General features: G+C 30.5%; 3 protein-coding genes across 3 annotated transcripts in view; 1 reads left to right on the forward strand and 2 right to left on the reverse strand.

Annotated features, from left to right (window-relative positions):
• Positions 1-3840: 3840 nt before the first annotated feature.
• LOC108773079 (uncharacterized) lies at positions 3841-5049 on the reverse strand. The gene has a single exon (XM_018538797.1). The coding sequence runs from the start codon at positions 5047-5049 to the stop codon at positions 3841-3843; it is 1209 nt and encodes a 402-aa protein (XP_018394299.1).
• Positions 5050-7934: 2885 nt separating this feature from the next.
• On the forward strand, positions 7935-10169 carry LOC108773123 (uncharacterized). The gene is made up of 6 exons (XM_018538844.1): positions 7935-8283; positions 8633-8925; positions 9295-9438; positions 9506-9620; positions 9737-9914; positions 9999-10169. Exons 1-6 carry the CDS (start codon positions 8059-8061, stop codon positions 10127-10129), a joined length of 1086 nt encoding a protein of 361 aa, XP_018394346.1. The 5' UTR covers positions 7935-8058; the 3' UTR covers positions 10130-10169.
• Positions 10170-14698: 4529 nt separating this feature from the next.
• Positions 14699-27063, reverse strand: part of nAChRa3 (nicotinic acetylcholine receptor alpha3 subunit) — a 73486-nt gene continuing 61121 nt past the window's right edge. Inside the window, exons 5-13 of the mRNA XM_018538846.1 lie at positions 25320-25429; positions 24034-24214; positions 21999-22114; positions 21507-21675; positions 19123-19259; positions 18682-18801; positions 17071-17253; positions 15774-15987; positions 14699-15133 (exon numbers count right to left, since the gene is read on the reverse strand). Coding sequence (XP_018394348.1) covers positions 14936-15133; positions 15774-15987; positions 17071-17253; positions 18682-18801; positions 19123-19259; positions 21507-21675; positions 21999-22114; positions 24034-24214; positions 25320-25429 — 1428 coding nt within the window. The 3' untranslated portion in view covers positions 14699-14935. The remainder of the gene's footprint in view (positions 15134-15773; positions 15988-17070; positions 17254-18681; positions 18802-19122; positions 19260-21506; positions 21676-21998; positions 22115-24033; positions 24215-25319; positions 25430-27063) is intronic.

The following is a 27063-nucleotide window of genomic DNA, read 5'->3' on the forward strand; positions in this document are numbered from 1 at the left end:
ACAAATTTTAAGTATAAAAAATTATTTCTTAAAATAATTACAAAATATTTATATCTCATATTGGAATAGGTTAATTTTTATAGGTAAATATTATTTAGATATTTTTATTCTGACATATTTGTTGCGTTAAGATGTTGTTAGCCCAACTATTACAAAAGTTCTTCAATTTGTTACATATATCACTATTCTATATGTTTTTACAATTTTATCGGAGTAATAAATCATGTTACTAATCACGATACATTTATTGCTTCATATAATAATACATATATGTATATTTCTAAAAATAAACTACATTTTTGATAAGTAGTATAAACTGCTGTCACATCATTTTTGATATGATGTATGCTTCGGAAATTCTAGTTAAAGTAAATTAAAATAAATTAAAATATAATCAATATTAATAAGAAGTATAGAAGAATATTTTTAAAAAGTGAATTACTTTTAAAATACAATCGACTATAATTTCACCCTTTAAAAAAAAATAACTCGTTAGCATTATCATTACTTAAAAATCCATTAAACACCAACTTAAACTAACATAATTGTTATAATTTTGCATTCAACGACATAACTATTACACGTTATATTATAATTATATTATTGAGGAAAAAATTATACTAATAAATATACAATAATACTGTTAGTTAGTGTAGCTGGGAGATATATACAGGGTGATTCGAAATTCGCGCATTCAGAGTACAGGATATACATTACAATTTCCGTTATATTTTTACAGAACTTTAATGACCTGTTTTTCGGACGCATTTAATTGTTTATATCGCTAATGGATTAATACATAATTGATCACAATGATCAAACATAACTTTTTTCTCTTTTCTCGCTTATGCATGTTCCATTCAAAATAAATAATAATTATATATATTTGATGCTATTACCCAAAAATATAATTACGTTACTAATTCGTTACCAAAATAAGAAACTAACGATGATAACGTTACAAGAAACGCGTTTTTCAAGTCTGCGTATATTAGCGTATATTATATAAATATCACATTATATCTATATTCTATGTATATATTATAATGAATTAAAGGCATAAACTTTTTATTATAATATAACAAATTATAGGAATAAATCTTAATATTTACTTTATTAAAATAATGTTTAGAATAGAAATTGCTTAAATTTCGATCATTAGGATGCAAATAAAAACAAAAAACTTTCTTTCGCAACACTAACGCATTGTCAATTGTATTATCTTACTGATCGCAAGGTCGACTCATGAATTTCAGAAACACACCTTTTCTATGACTTTTCTTACTTAATTCTGTGTTTACATACATATGCCGATATGCGCAAGTGATCTTAAATTATATATCAATTATACAAATGAAATGCGTTTCGTTTGGATACGATGTAGCTTATTGTGTAAAACAAAAGATATTTTGCAAAAATAATACGCACTTCTTGAACTATGATATAGTAGAGATAGATATAAAACTTTTGTTTTTTAATATACAGATAATATATATGTATACAAAAAGTTGATGCATTCTATGGAGTTTGATATGTTTTAGAAATTTTTTGAAATGTCTTAATCCCATCACTAATAATTTAAAAAATTAAGATATTCCTATAAAAAATAATTATTATTTAATTTTTCTTATATACTTTCAGATCAATCACCATGGATCAACGACATCAACGTGGTGGAAGGAGACTTTCTCTGCTCTCTCTGTCAAGGATTATTTATATTTCGATTAAGTTCGTGAATATACTTCGAACTTTACACAAATGTTACATAAGTAAGATAATGCTGTGTAAAAGATATAAAATAACAAAACCCACAATAAACATCACGTCAAAGATAAATTTTTAAAATTCCTTACGTCAAATCGATTTCTGAAAGTTTTCTTCCTATTTCGAGTATTGTTCCATTGCAAATTAGCCTTTTCAGTTTCTAACACACTAAAAAGTTTCATTAAAAGAGGCAAAGATAAATTAGAACATCTATACCCGAAACTCTCTCTCTCTCTTATTCACAGATTATTAATTCTTTCTCTCCTTCTTAACTTCCTCCCTCTTACTTCTAATTTTTCCCCACTTCACCACATATATATTCACTCTTTCCAGATCCTTTTTTTTCCCTCTTAGTGCCAATGTAATCTTTCTTACTTGAAATGTCTGTTATATCATTTTTAAACTTCTAAGAGTAACAACTAAAATTTGGCTCTCCATCGCATTGTCCAACAACTGACAATTTTATAAATTGTATTTTGATACAATTTTATAAGGTATAATCTTATTATTGTTTAATTTAATTGATATTAAATTGACAAAAATTAATATAATATGACTTCATTCAACTTTTATTTACCACTACAGTTTTCGTTATCTTTATTTTTACATTATATTTATCTATATTTATTATATTATTTGACTTTCTTTATTTACACTTTTCTACATCACCAACGTATTTTCAATAGGAACAATAATTAGACACTACAACTAGACGATTTACTAAGGTTTATGGACTCTTACTATTGTACCGAAATTAATATAACGTCAACTATATACGAGTGAGATTGTACACTTATTATTTTATATATAATTTTTGTATTTTTAATTTTATAATTCTGTACATTATTGTTTTGTTTAACAACTTGCGATCGTTTTTTCTGTAACATTGATAATGACCTAATAGAGGTCGAAACGTCTGTTGTCTATATTTGTTTCTAATTAAACTATGTAATTTTAACCAAATGACAATTTTTATTTACTAACAATTGCATATTTTATTGCGAATTTTTTAGCTTGTAGTCTTTTTTCTTTTTCATTATTTATATAAAATAACTTCGGTTAAACGTCACATAGAAAATGAGAGTTTTATCAATTATATATTTTTTATAAGCTTAAAATTATTCGCTACTGATCGAATGTTGTTAATCGATGTAAGATTATCAGGGTTGGGTAGTGCTAAATTAAAAAGTTAAAAGTTAAGTTAAAAAGTTAATTAATTTTAACTTAACTTAGTTACATTTTAGACTCCTAACTTTTTAACTTTATTTAGTTACATTTTATCAGTAACTAATAACTTTTTATTAATTTTTTTAAAGTTAAGTGTCAGACCCAATACGAGCCACACGTAATCAAAGACACGAATTCCGGCCGGCTTGCAGCATGTGATCAGCGCCTTCGGTGGCACTGATCGCGTGTTGTAAGTATTATAGATATTCGCATCATTGGTTATGTGTTATTACGCCAGTCTGTTCCGTATTGATGAATGACACTGTTGATGTCCTGCAAGTATAGAGACTCTTTATTGTCCGCAAGCGGACACGAGTTTCCATCACTGGTTCTAACTTGCAGGACTTGCAGCTTGCAATAGCTTGTAGTCATTTATAGTTTGCTGCTGCATTTATTCGGTTCTAATAATAAAAGTTTGAGGTTTTGTGCAAAAACGCAATGAGTGTTGACATTAATAATAGAATATATATATCTATACATAAAACCGAGTATATATAGAAACAAAACATATTATTAAAAAAGATATATATTATTATAAAAAAAATTAATATAAAAATTTTGGATATGTTCTAAAATCTAAATAGTTTTTTTTATTGTCACCCGTTATTATTAAGACTGAAACCCTGAAATCATGAAAAAAATGAATTTTTAACTTTTAACTTTTCAATTACATTTTTTTATTAACTTAACTTTTAATTCAATTAATTTCATTATACATTAACTTGTATCTTAACTAAGTTAAATTTTCAAGGTTGTTAACTTTAATTTAATTTAGTTAAAAAAAAAAAAAGTAACTTACCCAACCCTGAAGATTATATATATTTTATGCATATAAATTATCTCGCGCGATTATAAAATATGATTCAGACAGCCAAAATCTCTCATATGCAGCAAGGAATCAGCTAGTATTTTAGATACTTCGTCTCCGCCGGCGTGTCTCTGTTTCTTCATAGCTTCCAAAGGACCCAAATCTACTATTTCTTGCACTAGTATATCTGGACTAAGATATCCCAATATCGTCGGTATAAAGATGCACATAACAACAAAACCAAAAAGAGCACCTCTCTTGTAATCGTCCAACAAAGCGTTATACGAGTATTTCTCAATATCCTGTATGCCAGCGTCCAATAGATATTCCTTGAGTGAGTCATGGTAGGCTCGCATAAACACGGAAAATTTCTCGTTCCTCATTTCGTTGGAACAACATAAATAAAAATAAGTGGATAGATCAACGACGGGGGTCGAGTACGTGATAAGCGCGAAATCAATTAGCATTGCGCGATATCGTCCATCGTTTTCTGTCTTGAAGAGAATGTTGTTCAACGTAAAATCACCATGACACAACGTGGCCAAGGGTTCATGGGGCTGCACCGTCTTCATCATTACTTTGTCAAACGCGTTCGAAAGTATCGCTTCCATTTTATCACAAAAAACTGCATCATGACCCTGACTGCGAAGATATTCCACCACTCGTAAAGCCTTAATGTCGCTCTGAAACTCGTAGATACTCTCCGTCCTCTTTGTGTATCGAACTTCTTGAATTCGCGCCACGATATCGAAGAATTTCTCTCGCTGCATTTCCTTCATGACATATCCTTTGCCATGAAATCGTCCCAGCTCACGCATCGCCGCTAATGTGTATTCGATTGGAGGGTCATATTTACGTGGATAAGGATAATATCCTTGTTCGTTGATATTTTCCAAGGCGATTACAGAATCGGTAGGCGGTCGTTCTTCAAAGTAGAAGCATCTCGCGTAATTCTCACCCGGTTGGCTGTACATTTGATAGAACAGAATCTCGTTGCGAAATTGAAGATCAATACGAGCTATTTGACTAAAACTGGCTGACATGGGTCTCTTTAGTATCATAGATAGTTCTTCGTTCTGTTTGCTTGCTTTGTTCTCAAATTGCAGACGTACACGGTACATGTGGGACATAATAAAATAACCAGGAAGTTTAAGTAACTCATATCGAGTTTCGCTAATATCCAATCCAAGGCTTTCGATAATTTTCAGCATCACCTTGTCGGTCCATCTTTGGATGTTTTCGTTGCACATTTTAATATATCCAAATAAAAATAATGAAATACACAATGTACGATATTACTGATTGAGTTTATGCTTTGACAAGTACGACGTTAACAGCAATTTTTTGTAAAGTCTTGCTAATTTTTTTGTAAATAAGGAACAAGTAGGTTAATATTGTTAGGTTAATATTGTGAAAAGTGGGAGACTGATAATTACGGCGATAATAAAATGTGTGTATTACTGCGATAACATATGGTACTAAAACAAGTAACATGTTTCAAAATTATACATTGCCATTTTTTATAGGGTTCCTCTGGAGATCGACCACTTTTCAACTGGAGATGTATAACTAATATTGTGGAAATTGCCCGATCTCAAATCAAATTTTCTTCGCAATATCTCTTCTAATAAGAAAAAATCATCAGACCTGGCCAGAGGTTTCTACGAACAATATATTATTAAATCAATTTATATTTTCACACACAAGTTTGTACTATTTTAATTTGTTCTCTAAATAACGTCATTACTCATCAGATTTGGTTCCTCTTGCTGGAGATATTTTTCCAAAAACTAGAGAAAAACATATATATCTGCGTACTTAAAAAAAGTTACTAAAATTCTGAGCGTTTAGTCAACAATTTGTTCCTTTTGCCGAAAAATCGGTATTCGGGGTGTTTTCTGTGATGTACACAATGTACTTTTCCGTTCTTTCTAACTACGACACAATCGTACTCAGCTAAAATGCCGTATTTGACGATTCGTTTTATATCGCTAGCGTACACTATTTGTAAATGTTAAACAGTTTTATCAGTTGATGGCCATGTTTGATAATAATTAGCTTAATTATAATGCGTGGTGGAAAAGTATCAAATAATATTTAATACTTAAAAAAGTATTAATATTTGAAAAAGACATAATTTTTCGAGAAATAATTTATAATATAAAATACGTATTATTATATATTATAAATGACATAAAAGAATGCATTAAAACATCGGTAATTTACTTTTATTTTAATTTTATATAACAATAAATAATACATTGGATGATTGTATATATAGTTGCGTAACATAAATAATACATAACATAAATAATACATTGGATGATTGTATATGTGCGTAACATTATTGTTTTTTAAGGCGATTACGCGAAGTCATCCTTCGACATAAAAGAATATTTCAATAAGTATGAAAACAATATTTGTTATAATAAATTCATAATAATGTTTAAAAAATATATACAAATATATGTGTGATATACACCTTTTTACCTTTCATACATATAATATAAATAATTTTATATAACTTATATACGTTTTTATATAAGCTTATATATAAAAAAATCATTGATCTAAGTAATCATTATATATTTTTATTTTATTTTCGATTTCAACTCCAAATCATGAATTAGCATTGTGGCTGGGCACAATTAATGCTTATTTGAAAGTTTAAATATCTACGCTAAATAAGATATAAACATATTAATATAAAATACGAATTTTTAATATTTTTATTGCATTTTTTTTCCATTGAGATTATCTTTATTATCATCTTTATTTATGCATTTATTAGAACTTCCAAAGCGTTAAAGTTTATTACACATTCTTCTCTCTTATTTCATAATAAGAGTATGTATATATAAATTTAACTCGATCAATATATACAGGGTGTTCATTTGAAAACTTTCCAGCTGATTATCTCGAAAAATATGAAAAATACAAAAAAAAGTTAAAATACGTATTCCATGATTTCGAGGGGGAAAGAGAATGGCACTCTCAATTTTTTATTTGGAGGGCGTTTTCAACGCAATTTGAAGGTCAAATTAATTTGTTTAAATGGAAACGTAGGATATTTTTTATTACAGGATTTTATTCTACGTAAAAAAACAAAATTAAGTAACTTCTGTAGGAAACATTTTTTTGTTCGATCACTTATATTTTAGGAGATATTTAAGAAAATAGCAAGGCATAGTTACAGCATAAAATTTCATCATTTATTATAACAAATGTTCAAAATGTTCTCCGTTGTTTGTTAAACAATAATAAAGGCGATTCTGGAATTCTGAATGAACATTTTGGAAAGTATTTGCTGGAATAGCTCTACATTCCTGACATAATTCTTTGACGTAACTCGTTGATATTTTCCGGTGGAGTTTTTGAGTCGAACCGAATGGCAACCTCTATTTAAATTTACTAGACAACGTTATATGGATGCACTTATAACTGAAAGTCTTGAAAATAAAAAAGATGAAAATGGCGAATTGTTGTTATTAGTGTTTAGCAAACAACGGAGAACATTTTCAACATTTGTTATTATAAATGATGATATTTTATACAGTAACTATGCCTTGCTATTTTCTTAAATATCTCCTAAAATAGGGACCGAACAAAAAAATATTTCCTACAGAAGTTACTTGTTTTTTTACGTAGAATAAAATCCTGTAATAAAAAATATCCTACGTTTCCATTTAAACAAATTAATTTGACCTTCAAATTGCGTTGAAAACGCCCTCCAAATAAAAAATTGAGAGTGCCATTCTCTTTCTCCCTCGAAATCATGGAATACGTGTTTTAACTTTTTTTTGTATCTTTTATATGTATTTTTCGAAATAATCAGCTGGAAAGTTTTCAAATGAACACGTCCTATGTATTATTGAGAAAAAATTATAAAATAAAATTTATTTGGGGTGTTCTAAGCATTCAATATACTACATGTGTATACTATATGTGTATACTATGTGTTTTATACTTACAGGTTAATATTATATAATTCTTTTTTACAAGTTTAGTTTATAATTTCTAGACACACGTGCGCACACGCGCGCTCCATCGCGCGTCCTCTAGCGAATATCTGTCAGATTCACAAACAATAGATTTATCAGCTGTTCCTAGAGAACACATAACCAAGTATAACGAGTGCTTGATTACTGAAGGATTAAGGAACAAATCTAAGTGCTCTTATCTCGCAGTACCAGTACGGTCCTGTTATTTTTAAATTTTACATTGCCCACAATGTTATTACTCTGTCGTATCATTATCAAATGATAAGGAATATGTATGAACAAGCTGCGAGTAACTGGGCCATCGGCTTGTACTCTCTGCTCGATCCAACCAATTTTTTGCCTTTTCTCCCGAATTTATGGAATAAGCAAGCAATCGGCTTACGTTATCCAAATGACACGAAGGTGCGTGACACCGATTTGCTCGTTGGATACCTTATCCTATTTTGGACGATATTGTATCTGGTGTATGAAAAATGTCTTAACGTGAGTCTAACAATAAAACTTGGATTGTACATTTTCTTCTAAAACAGGACCTGTTCAACACTTCTCTCATAAGCTAAATACGAGTTACTGGATAGATTTTTAACATATATTTTTTTCTTATCAAGAAAGTTTTTACCAGAAAATTTTTAGTTGACATGATGAAAAGGTGGAAGTGTTTAGCAAGCAAAAGTGTTAGGAGGCTAAATATATATATATATATATATATATACATGTGAATTTTATTTATCTATATTAAATAATATATATTTAAAAAATATGTTTATACTTTGTTCTAAAATATATGCTTTTCTATTGTGTTCTAAAATATATGTTTTTCTATTGTGTGTAGTTACTGTTCAGACGTATGCATTTTCCATTGTTACAACGAAGCAGGATAATTGAAGCTGCATGGAACTGTGGATTCTGTTTTGGTAGTATATGTTACATGAAATCATCGACCATGCAAATCTTAATCTTTGCACCCCATGAACAGGGAATGACATACCAAGAATTAGGGATTGCATTGCATAAGAGCTTTTACTTTCATCAAGCAGGGATTGATATACTATGCTACGGTGCTTGGATAAAGGGTTGCGCAAACTTGCTCTTTGCGTCCTTTGTTTTGAATCCATATCAGCAAAAGTAATCCTCTCAGTTAGAACCTTTTTGTTATAGACATAACACTTCATTTTTTACACAGCTTTTATTTGCTTAGTCTTCATTTTCTTTTCTTATCAGCTGTTCTATGTCTTGACTAGAAAACTGTTTTTGAACAGTTTTCTTTTTAGGAAGGATATGGTATAACATAATGAATCATTTTATCCTTATTCAATGTTGTGTCAAATAACAACAATGTAATGATTCATGGTGTTATATTGTGTTGTTACTGGAAAACGCCCTATGTAAACTTTTAAACCTTAATTCTTTAATTACAACATTGTAAATCTTTGTATTAATCTTTTATATTTATAGGGATATTATATATATGTATGTATTTTTTCACAGTGATAGATGGTGTACAGTTACAAGTACTTTTCTAATGTATAAAACTATTGACATTGTGATAGTTAGTGTCTGTCGGATCTTGTTGTGCGTTTTTCAAACTGTTGGGAGATCAGTCTCTAAACTGTTATTCCTACTACACTGCCTGATTTGGTTAGTCGATATTATATTTTCAATCTATTATCGTTTTATTATATAAATTACATGTTGATTTTCTCAGGATATATCTGTATTTACATTATGTGCCTACATCTATGCTTTGGTCAGAAGAAATTAAATATGTAAGGATAGAGCCTGGTTTGTGGTTTTGGTTTGCGGTGGAATGTTTAGATTCGGTAAGAACAAATATCCTATATTTTTTAAATAAATATTACAGTGTTACCTTTTTTATGCTATATATGTATGTATGTATTTGTATAAATGTTATATGTTAATGAAAATATACAATTAGGTATGGATAAGACTGATTGGACATGCAAAAGCTGTACATTGGATCGAAATTTGCCTCTTTCCACCACCGACGCAGGAAGCTATTGAATTAGCTAGCATTCATAAGAGACATAAAGAATCTTTGAGGAAAATTAATATTAAAACAGCAAAGAAAGTCGAATTGTGGCAAACATTAGTTTGTAAGTTTTATATACTTATTTTTTATTTGAAGTTTGCATGCATGAATTAAATTGTAACTTGGATAATGTATTATTTATGAATAGGCGCAATGGCAATTAAAAAGAAAATTAGAAGGATTCGTGAAGCTAAAAGCAGCACAGATATATCAATAAAAGATGCTAAGGAAATGGAATCATTTGAAACACAAATAGACGACGAGTTAGTGGAGAATTAATAAAGTTATACTAAAATGATACGCGTATATCTTTATATAGAATCTCGATTGAATAACTCTTGCAGGAGTATAAGGTAAGCTTCCACTACAATGCCTTACCGATGAGTCCAGTAGTGGAAGCTGGGACGAAACGCCATAATCACGTGATATTCTTCGCAATATATTAAATTAATTTAATAAGATTTTTAACGTAATATTTATTGGCTCATTGCCCTGTTTCTCTATATTATTTGTTATAAACATGTTGAGTCTTATTACAATGTACATTTTATACTAAAATATTTTTGAAAAGGAGCATTTTTTGCAGAATTTATACCAACGACATAAGATATGAGCCCGTTTCAAACGAATTTGTTTGTATAATGAAAGAAAAGATTTTGTTATCGTGATATTTAAAATATCGAATACGTACGAATTTTTTTTAGGATTGACTTATCATATCGGTGGCTTATATTATTTATTATTATGTTCAACGAATACTCAGATGTATCTATATTTGTACATACGTACATTGTAAATTAGCGGCGGAACAAATGAAATAATCAACATACGTTGGGTGTACTCAGGCAATGAAAAAAGATTAGAAAAATGTAAAAAGATTGTACTGCAATTTTTATACAAAAATTAAATTTATTTCATAATTTCGTAGATGTACACTCACTTATGTAGAAAATTCATCGTTTACGCGTTATTTAATAGGATGCGTTTCGAACGGTTAGCTGAATGATCCAATAACGTTACAATCTAGTCGGAGGCGTTTTTTCGGGGCAGGTATTGAGTATTGTTGATCGCTCTGTTAATCACTTACACAATTCAAAGCACATAAATATTATACTAATTGTTATGTTATATATATGTAAAATATGATATCGGTTCGTTGAATGGCACTCTTATCCAAATTGAATATACATTTCTTTGTATGATACAATTGCATCTAAATTCTTTAAATAATAAATTATCGTGCAGTTTGCATTTGCATCGATGGATGATATAGACATCGTCACTAATTCGTAGTAACAAATTGATTTTGGGTACATAAATTCAATTACAGTGGCTTTGATACGGATATCATCCTTGTTTATGGCAGTAAATAGGTAATATATAATTCAAGTAGGTTGCGTTACTATGCATTTTTGAACAAAGAAATTGTTATCGCAATAATTTCAAGGATAACGCTAGAGACGTACTTAATATACAGTCTCGCTCTTAAAATTGACAAAACTCAGATTTTTTAAAAAGTGGAACATTATTTGGTACTATTTTTTTATATCCTAGAAAGGAGCTCATATTTAGGAATTTCGTATGCAGTGTTCAGTTTTTATGATGCAAAGACATTGTCGCATTTAAATTGTTGATAATGTTATGAAAATATGTGTGTGTGTGTGTTATGTAAATAAAGACAACGACAATTTATTAAATAAGTTTAATCGTATAGACATTTTTTAAAAATATCTTGTTATATTGTTTTATATTATGCGTGTAAGGATTATTCATATATTTATGGATATATACCACCAGAAAGATGCAATTTGCATTTAACTATTACTGCATTTATTTCAATAACATGTAATCGTTATTTTTATTATATTCATGCTCACAACTCAAGCATTGTCTTTGTTGAATAAAAAAAGGAAAAAAATTTGCGCTAAAATATGATACTTGAAATTAGTTTTATTGCCATAATGACAAAACGGTTGTATTTAATACTTCGCATATCTCTCTCTCTCTCAGTTTCACACTATTGCAAAAACAAATCAATAAGTGATAGTACTTACTGATTATATTCACTTCTGTCCGAATAAAATCACGCAATTTTATGAAATATATCTGTAATCACTTTATTCTGAAAGGCACGAAAAACGGAGAAATTTTTTCATGTATCTTGAAACTGATGAGTAATTTAGAAATCTAATACATTAAAATACCTATATGACCCTTCGCGATTATTGTGTGTCATAAAGCGATAAGATATAATTGGTAAATAATTGGAACGTATATTTATCAAAGTTATTGAAGTTAATTGCTCACATTCTAATTGTTTGCGAATTATCTTATCGCTTTGTAAATATATGAACTGACATAATAAACGCGAAGGCTCATATGGATATTTTACTTTTATTGGATTTATTTTTGGAGCGATAAACTAAATGTAATTAAAACACTATATTAACTTAATTAAATTTAAATAAATTTAGAAATGTTAATTAAATTATACGTGTATGTTATTTATCGACAAAATTATTATATTTCGATTCCAAAATGATACATTGTAGGATTAATAAAACTTACAATTTATGTCCACACCAGGTAAATTATCTATCTCTATAATTAAAATTCTCTCTTTATATAATCGCGCGCTGGTACGCTCTAAAGAGTCTTTTTTTCGTACTAAATTATATCGAAACGTACAAAGTATCAAACATGGCGATTTACTACCTCATAATTCATGATTACATATGTCACGCTAATAATAAATTATCGCGTTCATAATATTTATTGTTTCCTTTTCTTTTTTGGCAAGAATGGCGGCGAGCTGCCATGTGTCGAAACGAATTGGAATTTAATGGTATTGGGGTAGGAAGACGACAAAAATTATGATGAGAAACGCTATCAAACAATTCTCGTTATCGTATATTATATATTCCATCAAATCCGTTTAATAAATGCCCGCCATGTCGGCCGGTGCGGGATGGTGCTGGAACAAATGCAATTACGAAAGTTACTCTTATTACAAACATATAATATTATGAGCAATAAAAGTTGAGTCCTCTAAACTTCCTCTTATTTTTTTTTTTATCTTTTAGGCCCAACCCGTATTCTGCGCCGTGTAATCGATGCAGATATTTAGAATTTAATTTTTCATTTACTTTTATTTTCTTTAAATATGAGAGAACACGCACTTTCGTTCTTTGTGAAAATATGGCCCCATTGTTACAGGCTCGATGTAGTGTCAGGAAATATAATATTCCTCTTATTTTGTTCCTGAGTCTGCAACAGGCTTCGTACGATTTTGTGCCACTTGCATCTTTCGTGTCGCCATTTTCTCTTTCCCTTTTTCCTTGTATTCGCGAACATACCTCTTGTACAAAAGCGACTTAACAATTTGGGCTATTGATTTATTGCTTGAGTCTCGTATATTCAGAATATCTTTTGACGTACTGACAGAGAGGGCAGGATGATATTGATGGATGTCGTCACGTCTCTACAAACGCAACTGGCACGAAATCGCACTGTGTTAAGATCTTTCTGAATTAATTCTACAGTATATACGTGTTTTGTCCTCCCTTTTACCTACTATATATATTCATTTCTTTTATTAAACTTCATTATATTTTCCTAATCGCGAAACAGGCCGTATCTGAATCCGATGATCATAAGTGAGCTTTTCTTATTACTCGAACTTATTATTTTATATCATGCAAGATGAAGTTACTATTAGATATTCTAAACAATCTCTTCTTTCGCAACAATTAACTTGATTAACAATAGATAGACCTATTTAATATATGTAGTAACATTTATATCTCAAACATATAGACCATTAAAAATGAAATAGATTAGATTAAACTATTGTAAAATATAATCACATAAATCTAAACAAACCGAAGATATATATATGACCAATCCGAGTTGATAATGATTGTAAAAATGTATATCATAACTATATATCTTCGCTTAGATTTTTTTAAGAGCCAGCCATTCTTTTTATTTCGTTTCATAATTATATGTGTACATTCGTAATATTTTTGTTTCCCTTTCTTTGTTTTTGGCAAGAATGGCAGTGAGCTGTACTTGAAATTTAATGGGTGTAGAGAGATAAAAATTATGGTGGGAAACACTATCAAACAATTATCGCTTTTAGCGATCCCCATATGATAAATTTCAATCTTTTTTTTTAACCTAATTCGTGAAATAAGAAGATCTATCTTGTGTTCATCGGATTGTATTACCTACACATTATAAACTTCTTACACTGTCCATGTGCTACACGGAATCAAACGCAATCAGCGTGCAAGTGGTTGAGACATTCTTCGTCGTGTTACTGGTTTCTTTATCACCTTATGCGCCTGGAAAGCTCATTTCCCGCTGTGGCTCGGGAATTCTTTTAGTAAGACGACAAAATTAACGCGTGACTACGCTACCCCCTATAGGCCACAATTAATATGTAAGCGTATTTCGCTTATTTGGTTATAATAAACAGCAATGTGTATATAACGATTATAAACAATCAGGAAATAAGATATTAAAAAATAGGATTACTAACATCAATATCTGACTTCTCTAATCTTGAAAATTAAAAATTTACAATAAAATAAATCAACTTACTTTAATTCTTTTACATATAATTGCAGAAATCTTTTAATTAACAGATATCTATTGCGCGAAACAGAAAAGTAAAAAGTACACATCGCCTTAATTCATTAACTGTCATCCTCATATGGATTTGTGTATCAGCGACTTATATATTTTTTATTATTAATAATAATTTTTATTATTAATTAATTTTATTATCAATTAATTAATAATAATTTTGTTATCATCAGTTAAAAATAAAAAATACAAGGATGACAGTTAATGAGTTGATAATATAATAAGAATTCTCCGTTCGGTAGCGGCGCAAATGTGTAAAGTCGAACGACATGCATTCATGCAAAAGTCGAAGACCTAGCGAGGCTTCAGTCTTTCGGACGTCAATACGTTTCGCTTGTCGCCTGTGTCGATGTAGTAATAGTAGTAATAGGTTGTTGTGTGTGTTTTGTATACGTGTTTTACGCGCGCGGCATTAATGCAATTAGTAATTGTCCCTCAGAGGCTCGTGACGATGTGTGGCTTGGCAGTGGTGGAGGCGATTTCGGAGAGCCGTACATCAATGGGGATGCGATCGTCGTACAAGGTCGGCGCCTGTAGTATGATCCCGGCTGTGCCGACGACTACGGCTAATGTAAAGATCCAAAGGAATAATCTGTCGAGCACCATTGCGACATATTTCCAATCCTCCTTGACCTACGGTTAAATTCATAGATGATTAATCAAGAATATAAAGTATTTGCTGAAGTATATCAAAATCAAGCGCCAAATAATACATATCTAAAAATAATTATGTTGAAGTATTAAAATAATTATGTAGAATGCTCACGATGATAATATATTTTAAAAAGTTTTGACATTCTAGAAATCAGTTTAAGTATCCAACATAATTTACCAAATTTACGCGTATCAGCAAAATCTTTCCATATATGTTTTTTAAAGCACGAAACAGTGTTTATGGCAAAGGAAATACTGTACATGTGTCGATGTTTCTCTTATTCTGAAATGTATTTTAACTTTATAACCAAAATTACCATATATATTTATTAAAAAATATTATCTATGTATATTACGTACGTTTTTCAAATATAAAGAACGCGGCTATTTGAATATTTTATTACATAATGCAAAAAATAATATCTAAGAAAAACATAAAGAGAGAAAATTTTTGGAAATTTGTTCAATTTTGGAATTTTTTTAAATGTTCTAATTTTTGAAATATCTTATTTATTAAATATATATAAATATCTTCCAAAGTTCTCATTTAGATTGTGTTATGTTCTCTCTATATTAGAATACTGCTTGTTATCTAAGTTACGTGAAATTATATAATTACTCTAGTAGAATCCTCTTCTCTCTTTGTATGATCGGCGATGAAGCGAATACCTTCTATGGCCTTGTATAGTTCTGGGCAGTGATGCCAATGGTGGAGCGTGTTACAGAGAGCGTCGACGCTCTCCTGTGTTGGAAGTTGCGGCGGCGGCGCGGCCGTTGCCGCTGGCGAACCGTGGATACGGCACGTGCTTCCTAAATTTACTGCTTCCAACTCCCTAAGCAAATGATACAATCGCAAAACGAGATGACAATGAAGAAGTATATATTCTAGAAACTTGAGAAAATAAATCAGAGAAACAGTATTCAAATAAAACCTTTTTGCTCATATAAAGCAGCTAAAAAAAAAAACACGATAATGTAGCGTATTTATTTTCGATGTTATCTACATTCTACATCATTGAAGTTTTTGGCATTTATTTTTTTTACTTCTATAAATTTATTTGTTAGAGTATCTAAAAATTTATTTACATATAGATATACAGGTTTAAAAATAATTTTTTTGGACATAATAATTATGTAAAACGTTGATGACAATAAAAAGTATCATTGAAGAAACTATAGTTTGAACGTTCTATATAATTATTTTGGTAGTTTCAAGAAAATTATATTCAAATCTGTATTTATTGTAGCTATATTTTTAGATATTTAAGCAAAGTAATTCTTTTCGCGTATAATAAAGAATTTTATATTACTGACACAATTATTTATACAATATTCATTTTTTAAACATGTATAATATATTCATAGTTTTGCGTATAATACTTTGAAACGTAAAATAAAATAATGTGATATGATGTGTATCGTACATAAAGCTTAAAATTATCATAATTAAATAACCCAGCATCCGAGAATGGGTTAAAATGGATTAGACATTTTGTCTATTCGAATTCGTATTTTAAACAGTGAAAACTTTTTTTTGGATTCAATTGGATTCAATTGGTCAATTAGATTGAATCGGATGCAACTAGATTGAAAAACTGCGTTTCCTATTCAAAATTTTGAATTGAACAGTATTCACTGTGGTCACAAACGCACTGAAAAAGCTATAATATTATTTTATGATTGAAAAGTATACAGATATGCTCCATGCAATTCCTATAAATGAATAAAAACGTATTCGGATTGAAAAGGATTCATTTTAACATTCATGAATCCGTATTTCTGAAAATTTGAATCCATTTTAATCCATTTCAATCCATTCTCAGATACTGGGAAATTATACATTATTTAGCACCACATAATACATATGTATCAATTATTATTTGGAGCTTATTCCAAGATCTTGACGATATACGTACCGAGGATGCAGCTCATCCCGTGAGTCGACACTAGGAAACAGCACAGAGGACTCGACCAGCTCCGAGGCCGAGGACTCAACGAACGGTGATGGATCTCGCAATTCGAGACCATTGCATGTTCTGACCATCACGCGATGTCCATGATGCCCGCCCATGGCACGCTTCTCTAGCTGGTACTGCGGCCTAGAGCGGAAAAAAAAAACGCAATATGGTTTATCCGACACGGAAATTTCGTCTCATTTTCGACTCGATTCCGAAACTATGAGAACTATGTCTGTAAATACATTGCGATCTAATATCTTGCACATTTTAAAAAATTCTAATCAGAGATTAACTCAGCCATAAATGATGAGTCTCGATCATCGACGTCAAATTGATGCTGATTTAACGTCAATCGACTAATCATTTCTGGTCGGAGACTAATTATTACGATCGCACAGGAAGTATACATTTACATCCATAGTTTCGAGCTCGACGATTTTCTATGATATCTCTGGTGTAAAAATTTCGCTAAAATTTCATGTTTTGAAATACTTTTCAGCAAAAATTCTAGCATTTTAGAAAATTTTCAGTTTAATTTCAGTGATTTTTAGCTGAAAAATTCTTTTTCAGCAAAATCTCCGAGGTTTTAGTTCAATTTCAGCGATTTTTCGAATATTGTTAGCTGAAAAATTTACTGTCGCAGCAAATTTTCAGCAATTTCGCCGAAATGTTCTAAAACGTGGATAATAATTTTGGTGAAATTTTTTCATCATGCGAGTAACTGACGAACTAATAAAAACCATTGACTGCCCGTATTACAACAGCTTTAAGCTCCATGTACAGCAGTGAATAACTTATTGCTTTGTAGAGTTGGGTTTATGATACTCGTATATGTATCAAACGAGATCGTGACTACACATGCTTCGAACTTTCTAGTTTGGCAGAGTTGCAAATGTTTCGAGATGTATGTATTCAAGTAACGTTGAATGATGAGGAGCGACTCTAAATTTTCTATGAAGTTTCTGCATGGCTAGTTATGCGATGTCCAATTTAATGGCAGAATCAACGAAGCATCATATTCAATATTGCGCGTACAAGTATATACAAGAAGTAATAACGTTGCTCAAAAAAAAAAAAGTATTACGCATCATAAAATAAAATTCCTGAATAAAAATATGCAGTTATAGAATATTATCGATGTACAATTTCGTCCACTTTGTGCCATCGAAACAATTTCTTTTAGAAAGATGCGGACAATACGTCTAAATGTAGCATAGTTTTAATAGAATTTCTGGTTGAAATAAACGATACGGACTCGACCGACCGTCTATGACAAGCGATGTCTCGCTGGGAATCAGGAAATTTTATTTATATGACAAACACATAGTGAGGAGAGATGCGACTAACGATAGGCGGACACATCACTCACGATGCAGCGCGATGCAGAAGTGATGCACCGTGGTGCTAAATGCTTGCAGGTATGACGCGACACTAATGTCACGTGCACGGGAAACACTAATGAGTGCTCTAATGCCCGCTCTGGCGTGGTTCCAATGACCGGGCCACAAATGCCAGAAGAATATATCTTGCCTGGAATCGTAATCGGTTCTCTGCGATGGCGTATTATACCTGCGCATTACCAGCAGTCTCGGCAGCACGTGGATGAACACGCGTCGGACCCACGGTGACATTACGTGGGTTTGCGGCGAACGGAAGTGCACATTCAGGACCACCACTGTTACGCATATGCTGCAAAGTACGAAAGAAAGATATGCCGAGATGTAACGAAACAATTCGCAATCGGGTTAGTTATTCAATTGCCCGTAACTGTACTAACTTTAAATTAGAATGGCACATCTTTTTTTTCAATGTTGTAGATAAAGTAATAAAATCCAGGAATCAACAATATTCGCACAATATTAAATAAACGTCAAGATTTAAAAAAATTCGTATGAATTTTATATAGGTATATTGAAACATATGTGCCACTTTAATTTAATAGATTTAATATTCGATGTTAATATTCTTGTTACCGCAGTGTATTTTGCAGTCATAATAATTTTTGTTTACCTGAAAGTGTCGAGGATCATAGTGAACAGGACGAATTTACCAAGAAGTGGTACCACGAGAGATGTAGGCGGGATGATCTCGGCCAGCAAGAGGAAGAACACAGTCAGTGACAACAGAATTGAGATGGACAAGCTGACCTACAGTAGAGTGAGAGAAAAGTTTTAGAATTTTGACCCTATAGAATGCATTATTTATAGAAAAGCTGTAAAATATGCTAGAAGAATAATGGAGAATTATACTTTTAAATTTCTAAATATTAAAAATAGAGAATACACATAAATTAGTAAAATAATCTAAATTTATATCGTAAAAAAACAAACTTTACACCATTTTTTACAAATAATTTTGATATCCGATAACAGCTTTAATTTTTTTTATTTCCCATTTCATAAAATTATAGATCAATCTTAACTTTTTAAGTAGCTCGTATTATATATTATTCTGAACAAATATAATCGTATTACATTGTACAATCACATCGCAGTCGCAATGTTTCGTACTGCTTTATTTTTAACAAAAGAAAGAAGATTTAAGATAAAAGTTAACAATTTCGTTGAAAATTACTATCTCGAGAATATAATGCGTTAAAAGAGAAACAGTTAAACTTACTTGAATACTTTTCAAAAAAATCAAAGAAATTTAAATTTTATCTATACATTTCTAGTTTTTCCATGATTTACGAAACAACCTAGCTTTCGACTGTGAATTTATAAAGCTACAAATGTATACCAGTTGCACTTTAAAAGTGCATTGGGGCTGATTGGAGAAGGTTTTGTCTTTCAGTTCTCTCACATTGATTCTATGTGCTGAGCACGTTGCAAGGCGCATTACAGCCGTTTCACCCCAGCCCTATTTCTTTCCCCGTATCCTCATTGCGTATCCTCGCCGATTGCTAAACGACCAGCATCCTGACATTTGACCTTCTTTCCCTTTTTTCTTGCTTGCCTACCTTATTCCGCGAAGGAAAAACTCGGTACATCTTCCGCAGTGACAAAGCGGAAGAATACATCTGAATTATGTAAGCCAGTAAGAGGATATTGGTGCTCGAGGTCGAGTGTATCTTACGAGCCGCTTAAAGACGTAACGCCGACGTGAAAAGGTCGGTCGCGGATTAAACTGTAATGGTGTGCAAGCTAGCTGTGCCATATTCCATATTCCAATCTAATCGAGCCAAATCTTTACGTCTGCAAAATTAATTTCCGACTACGACGCTGAAGTAAAGTTCCCGAAGGTGTATAAAGAGAAACGCGATATCGGGACAATAAAGTCGATCGTGAATAAAACTGTAATGGCGTGTGAACTATACTGTTCTATTCTGATAAGGTCAATCGTCGGCTATTTCGATTTAGTCGAATAATATTCTTGCATTTTGTGGATTAATCATTGTCTACGTCCTTAAGAGAGGTTAAAGATTTTTCAACGTATATAATCGAGAAGAAATTGAGTTATTATACTTTGACGCAAGTTTAATTTTAATCTAATTTATAATCGCGAATTTTATCTTTCTAGTCTCATCTAATCGAATAAATTAATTTTTGGTTGTAAAGACTAAAACTAAATATCTTTAAATTTATTTAAAAAGGTTACAGAAAAGTTCTTCAAGGTATGTCCTAAGAACATCCAAAGAAGACGGTTTCCATTCTAATTCTGCGGACATCCCTTGCGAGAACTGTGCTTTGTGAGATAAACTTGTAATATATGCAAAAAAATGCAGCTCAAGTTATAATGACTAATTTTTATTTTTATCCAATCGTAAATTATATTTGGTATAAAAAACAAAGGAGGGTCGAGTGAATGAGCATAATAAGGGTGAAAAAGATAATTTATTAAATAAAATATAAAATAGTAAAATTAATGACAATACATTTCGACTTCATTAACATTTGGTTAAATCTGATTAGATCTGGTTATCATCATTCTGGTCTAATCCAATAAAATTTGAGTATATTATAGAAATTAATATTTGATTGTTAAATTCTATGTTATTCCTAAAACGAAATATTTAGAGATATATAAAAATAGAGTTTTCCAAACAATTCTAAAAAAGAAATAAAACTTTATTTCTCTATTTCTCTATTCTATATTCTAATTTAATTGAAATATAAAATTTTTGTTTTTCCAAAATTATTTGTTACTTTCATTTCTAAAATAAAATATTTAATTTCATAAGATATATCTAATTACTAAGTAATCTAATTTCCATAAGATTTTAAGCAATAAGACGAACGATTTTCTTAATGAGGAAATAGGTCAAGCAAACTGTATTATTTAAAACATAATGTATATAATTTATTGTTAATTTTAATTTGATAATATATATATTTATATATATAAATGAAATCAGGAGAACGATTTACTTATGAATTTATTTATGAATTAATTACCTTCTCTCCACTGTCGCTTGGCAAGTAAAACACCAACACCGTGAGAAATGATATTCCCATGCAGGGTATTATGAGGTTAACGGTGTAGAATAGAGTCTTCCGTCTCATGGTGATGTTGAAAGTGATGTCGAGGTAAGGCTCGTCACAACATGTGTAAAACTTTTCATTTCTACAATTACACATTCACATACTTAACACAATCGCGATTACAATATATTAAATATTAAAAGCATACTTTCTTCGATTCAGAATTAAAATCGAAATAATTAATATTCCTATATATACAGAGTGAGGCAAAACAAGCGAGTTATTCAAGTGGACTGTTTTAGATGCCTCATATTAATAAAATTTCATTATTAATGCTTAGTAAATAATCGCTTCAAGTATAGAAAAAAGTCTATGTCGTTACCAATTTGTTAAAATTGCTGTACCAGCACATAAAAAAACAAGCGCAAAACCTTAATGACCCAAAAGAGAATTATTAGAGCGTACCTTACAGCAGGGACTTCTAGTATATCCCACTCGACGGAAGTATAAAACTCCGACAGATCGACGCCAATGTCGACGACATTGCTGCCTCGGACCTCGTCGATGTGTCGAAGATCGACCTTAACAGTAAATTACTAAATTTTACAATGCATTGTTGATATCACGTTGCTTAACATCCAATCAATCTCTGGCAGAGAACATTCTAGCAATATTGCTGGAATGTTGTCTGGGTTTAACTTTTATGCGTAGAATCGTTACTTTTTGCTCATCTTTTTCTACTATCATAAGAAAGTCTACGCGTATACTATCAATCAAGTAAAATAACTATACCCAATATGACCTACTCAATGTTTATATTTACACGATGAATTCAACAAACAGCACTAATATGTTGTGCTTATTACAGTAATTAGTCGTTTATGTTTGTCAATTTGTTTGCATTAGTTAAATAATTGCTCAGTTTGTGCTCAGTTGTAATTATTCTGTTGTCAGAAAAGCCAAATGCAGAATGTCGTGATTTAATATTTCATAGGTAAGTTTACTTTCTGTAACTATCAGGTAATAGTTATTGAATGCTTTCCATTTAGTTACACAAGTCGACACAAGCATTATTCTATATTTCTTGACATTTAGTGAAATAACACAGAATGATATTTATATCGACTTGTGTCAATAAATGGAAAGCATTAATTTTCGCGGTTAATAATTATTGTAATTATATATTATATATAGTGTGTTTAGTTTATATTTTGATCATAATATTTTATTTATAATCGAAGAAAGGAAACTCTTTGTAAGGTAGAACCAAAAAACAGGAAACTCTTTGTAAGGTATAGAACCAATAGTCAACTTAGGCATATTGATTAGGATACACATGGATTGTAATTTTTTGGTTTAATGTTATTTTGATACTTTGTTAATTAGGCTATAAATTCTAATTCACTTGTTAAACATCGTAGAGATAAAAGTAGATAAATAGATAAATAAATTATTTAGAAAACAGTTTTTTGTGTATTCATATACTCGTACATATCAATAAATATGTAAATATTAATAAATTTATAATCTTATATAAGTGACATTATATAAATCACTTTTTCACTTCTCTATCATTTTTTATTTAAAAAGGGTAATGTACATATACATTAAACCATATTAAGTAATATGCATATATACTAATTGACTTAAACGCATACTTTTTTAAAGTCTTCATTCATTTATGTAGATATTTGAAAATGTCTCATATTATTAATTAATGTTAAAAAATGTTTTTCTTTTGAATTTGACCATTAATTTTCAATTTTGGACTTGTCTGAAAAAAGTAGCAAAAATCATAGATAAGCCAACTTGAGTACAGTTTTCTTTTCGAAGTTTACAGTTCAAAAGAAACAATTAATTACAATGTGTAAGGCTTTCGCGTAAGCAGAAATAGATTATATTAGCACGAGAACACTTTTTAAATAATAATAATACTTAATATTTAGGTCAGACAATTTCGTCTCACCGACTCATCTCTTTTACCCCTACGTTCCGTCTGCCTATTATTTATACTCGATTGCGCTTCTAACAAGCGACTTTTACTCAATAAAAAAAAAGATAACAAGCACGATCTTTTACTGCGCGGTGCCTAACGGCCAGCGACAATAATCGGAATATTTATGATTGCCCTAACAAGAAGATCCCTGCGAGATCTTCCTATCACACTAATAAATTAATTTTTTGAATCTTCAAGATTAATTGATTTAGTTCATCTAGGAATAACACATATCACGTAAGAAAAAGGAACATGGAAAAGATCTAATTATTTATCAGATTCTTGATTCACGAAGAAAAAAGATCACCGGAAATAAAATACGATATAAATACCCTTGGCATTGTACACTTTCACGTACGATGTATCTTTCTATTTATGTCAATTCTTTTTTTAACTTACGATAGAAACAAATGGCTTTCCTGCAACAGTTAAATCGATTGGTCGCGCGTTTAGCTAATGGAAGGAAATTTCCAAAATATCGGCGAGATATCAGGCAATTCTCACCTGGAAGCCGTCGTAAGTCCACGAGCCGAATTTCATCACGCACGTCTGCTCGTCGAAGGGAAAATATTCGACGTCGATCTCGCAGGAAGACTTATAAATCGCCGGCGGCTTCCATTCGACCCTGCCCGTGTAGTTGAGGGTCGCCTTCGTCGCCAGCGTCACCTCAAAGTTACCGTCGGCGCTGTTGAACGTAAATTCTTTGATATCTCATCTCGGGACAAAATAATCTTATTTGAAATAATATAAATAATTGTTTCTAAATTATTCGAAAACCCCCCTATCATTCTTGTATAAAGAATAATGTAACATCCTTTTTATACAGGTTTGCTGTATAAAATATCTAAATAGAGATTGAGAGACCAAATTAATTTAAAGAGGTCGAATAGATAAAATAGGTTGATATGTAAACGTTTATGACGATAAATATTGTATTAAAGAATTATAAGAAATGAAAAGTAAAATCTTTTCCTGAGTTTTACAACTCCCGATTTTTATACGGCTTAATTTATTTTACACAGTTCTACAATTCTACATAAATAAAAACGGTGGAGAGGTCAAAATAACTATCAGTTATAAATAATTTTTTTTCTAAAGCAGCGATTTGTTTAATAGTTATACAAGAAATTTTACTATTGAATTATTGACAAGTCTTTTTTAATTAAATGCATAGTTTTATACAAAATTTACTTCTTGCCATTTTCAGACATGATTTTATAAAAAATTAACTTCTACTTAACACATTGTATAGTCCCAACAGACATGCTGTATAGTTTGTCACACAAAAGAGTGTGTTCTATTATTTAGAAAGCAGCTCGTTTATTTTTCAAATATGAAAGCATGCTTCATCATGTAAACGCAATATGCTTATACTTTTAATCTTCAATGTTTCTTGTTTCAAAACATGTGTCAAAATTTAATAAAAAATGTCGAAAAATTTTGCTTGGAAATAAATAGTATATAATAATAAAAATTAAAATTTTTTTATTAAATAGTATATATTCTATCAAATAACAAAGAATATATATAATTTTTTTGGAAATTATGTAAAAAAATGTTCAAAAAAAGGCAATAATAAAAATAATCACTTACGCGTTCTTATATCATACATACGTTATACATAATACATTCATGAGATATCTTTTAATTAGTATTCAAATCAATAATATTCTATCCAAATAATACATATTAAAGAAAGAAAAGCTGAACAATAATAAGATTGGAAAACAAGGCAAAAAACCAAGAAAGAAAACAATCGTCTTTTCTTTCAATCAACGATATCATCTTACTTGTTATATAAAACTATATCGGGCCTCCATATGTGATCTGACGGCACATGCAGCATCTCTACTCCACCGTACTCCTTCGGATCCCATTTCAGCTTGTAATCGTACCATGACTGTGAACAAAGAATCGATGTAACAATATCGCACATTTCTATCTTCTCTGTCACTTTTATTTTTATTACGTTACTTCACGTCTTTCAAGGAATTAGGCCACTGTAGAAGTTAGAAAAATATTCGTATTCTTTTGCCGCGCGTTTCTCAATAAAATCACACAGTACATCCGTCTCAGCTGCCACTGTCGGAATTCGTAAGCATGTTCTTCAAGAGCAACGCACAATGTCGTTATCACACTTTTGCACTTGATGTCAATCAAAGGCGTATTTGTAGTTGAAATATATATTTAAGATAAATGATTTATGCCTGTTTCCACCAATGCAGATTAACTTTAATCTCGGTTTAACTTACTGTCAATCTTTTTCTAATTTTTAGAATTATACGTTATATGTGTACATCGTTATGGATATGTATGCTGGTTCACTATTACTGTCCATACACACACACACACACACACACACACACACATGCAATGATTTCCTATCTCTCTTTAAAAAACTAATAAAAATTTTTAGAACATTAAATTATTAAAAATAAAAATTGAGAAACGTCCTTTCCTGATAATAAAATGAAATTACATCGTGCACACACAACAATTTCACATTATTTATTGGATGTATCCATCATTTCTTTGAGACATGTTCCTCTTTTTTTGCATTTTCAATATGAAAACCGCATTTTTACGTCATTTGTCTTGTCTGTTGTGCAAATTTTCAATAGATCAACGTTCGTATAACTGGGATAACGTCCGTCAAAAATAACGAGTGTCATAATGTCCGTCGCTTTAACGCTCATGTCTAATATGAAAACTTCGAGCAAGAATAATCGATAATTACAATTGTATCCATAATAAAAGCAATGTGTTCATACATCGAGTCATGACGGATTCTTTCTTCAGCTGTTCGTTGAGAACCAGAAATTCATGCTGGTCATTTTCTCTGACGCAGTATTGATTTTTATGCTTTTGATTGAACATGGATAATGTAGAATTGATTTTATTCTTGGAGAGAGAATGCAATTATATATACGTAGACATTATTTCCTATTAATTATTATATTAAACATTGCAATTAGAAAATCAATTAAATTAATAAGTTATGTTTTCCTCAAAACTATTTTCTTTAAAATGATGGCCCTAATAATTAAAATTCAAATAAATTCAATAAGCATACATTTTTAGATATACGATAATTTTCTATTCAATTATTTCTAAAATTGATCTATTTTTCTAACTAATTACAGTGACCTAATCTCTTAAATTAATAAGTATGACTTGACACTATGTCGTACTATTTTTAACTTTTTTGTTGCTTGATAAGTGTTTTGGAAGTAAAATGTTTTGTTCATATTATATAAACTCTTTTCGTTCCTATATCAGAGACAAACTTATATTTTTGCATGAAGAATGTCGTAAATATCGACGATTGAATATATCAATGTAAAAAACTGTTGTTTTGAATCGAAGAGGATTGATATATTATTGCATTGAACAAAATATCACAAAACTATTCGCGCATTTTATGTTCTTCCATCACTTGTAAATGTGGTAGACGTTTTTCCTTGAAGCTCATCAATGAATTTATCCATCGCATCCTAATTCATGTATTTAAAATGAGAAGCGGCAAAGGATCGG

The sequence above is a fragment of the Cyphomyrmex costatus genome, unplaced genomic scaffold (genome assembly GCF_001594065.2).
Source record: "Cyphomyrmex costatus isolate MS0001 unplaced genomic scaffold, Ccosl1.0 scaffold199, whole genome shotgun sequence".
Lineage (NCBI taxonomy): Eukaryota > Metazoa > Arthropoda > Insecta > Hymenoptera > Formicidae > Cyphomyrmex > Cyphomyrmex costatus.

Coding starts and splice junctions, on each gene's coding strand:
- LOC108773079 (XM_018538797.1), bottom strand. CDS start 5,049: ATGTGCAACGAAAACATCCAAAGATGGACCGACAAGGTGATGCTGAAA.
- LOC108773123 (XM_018538844.1), top strand. CDS start 8,059: ATGATAAGGAATATGTATGAACAAGCTGCGAGTAACTGGGCCATCGGC. Junction 8,926..9,294: donor TTGAATCCATATCAGCAAAA/GTAATCCTCTCA, acceptor TCACAGTGATAG/ATGGTGTACAGTTACAAGTA. Junction 9,439..9,505: donor CTACTACACTGCCTGATTTG/GTTAGTCGATAT, acceptor TGATTTTCTCAG/GATATATCTGTATTTACATT.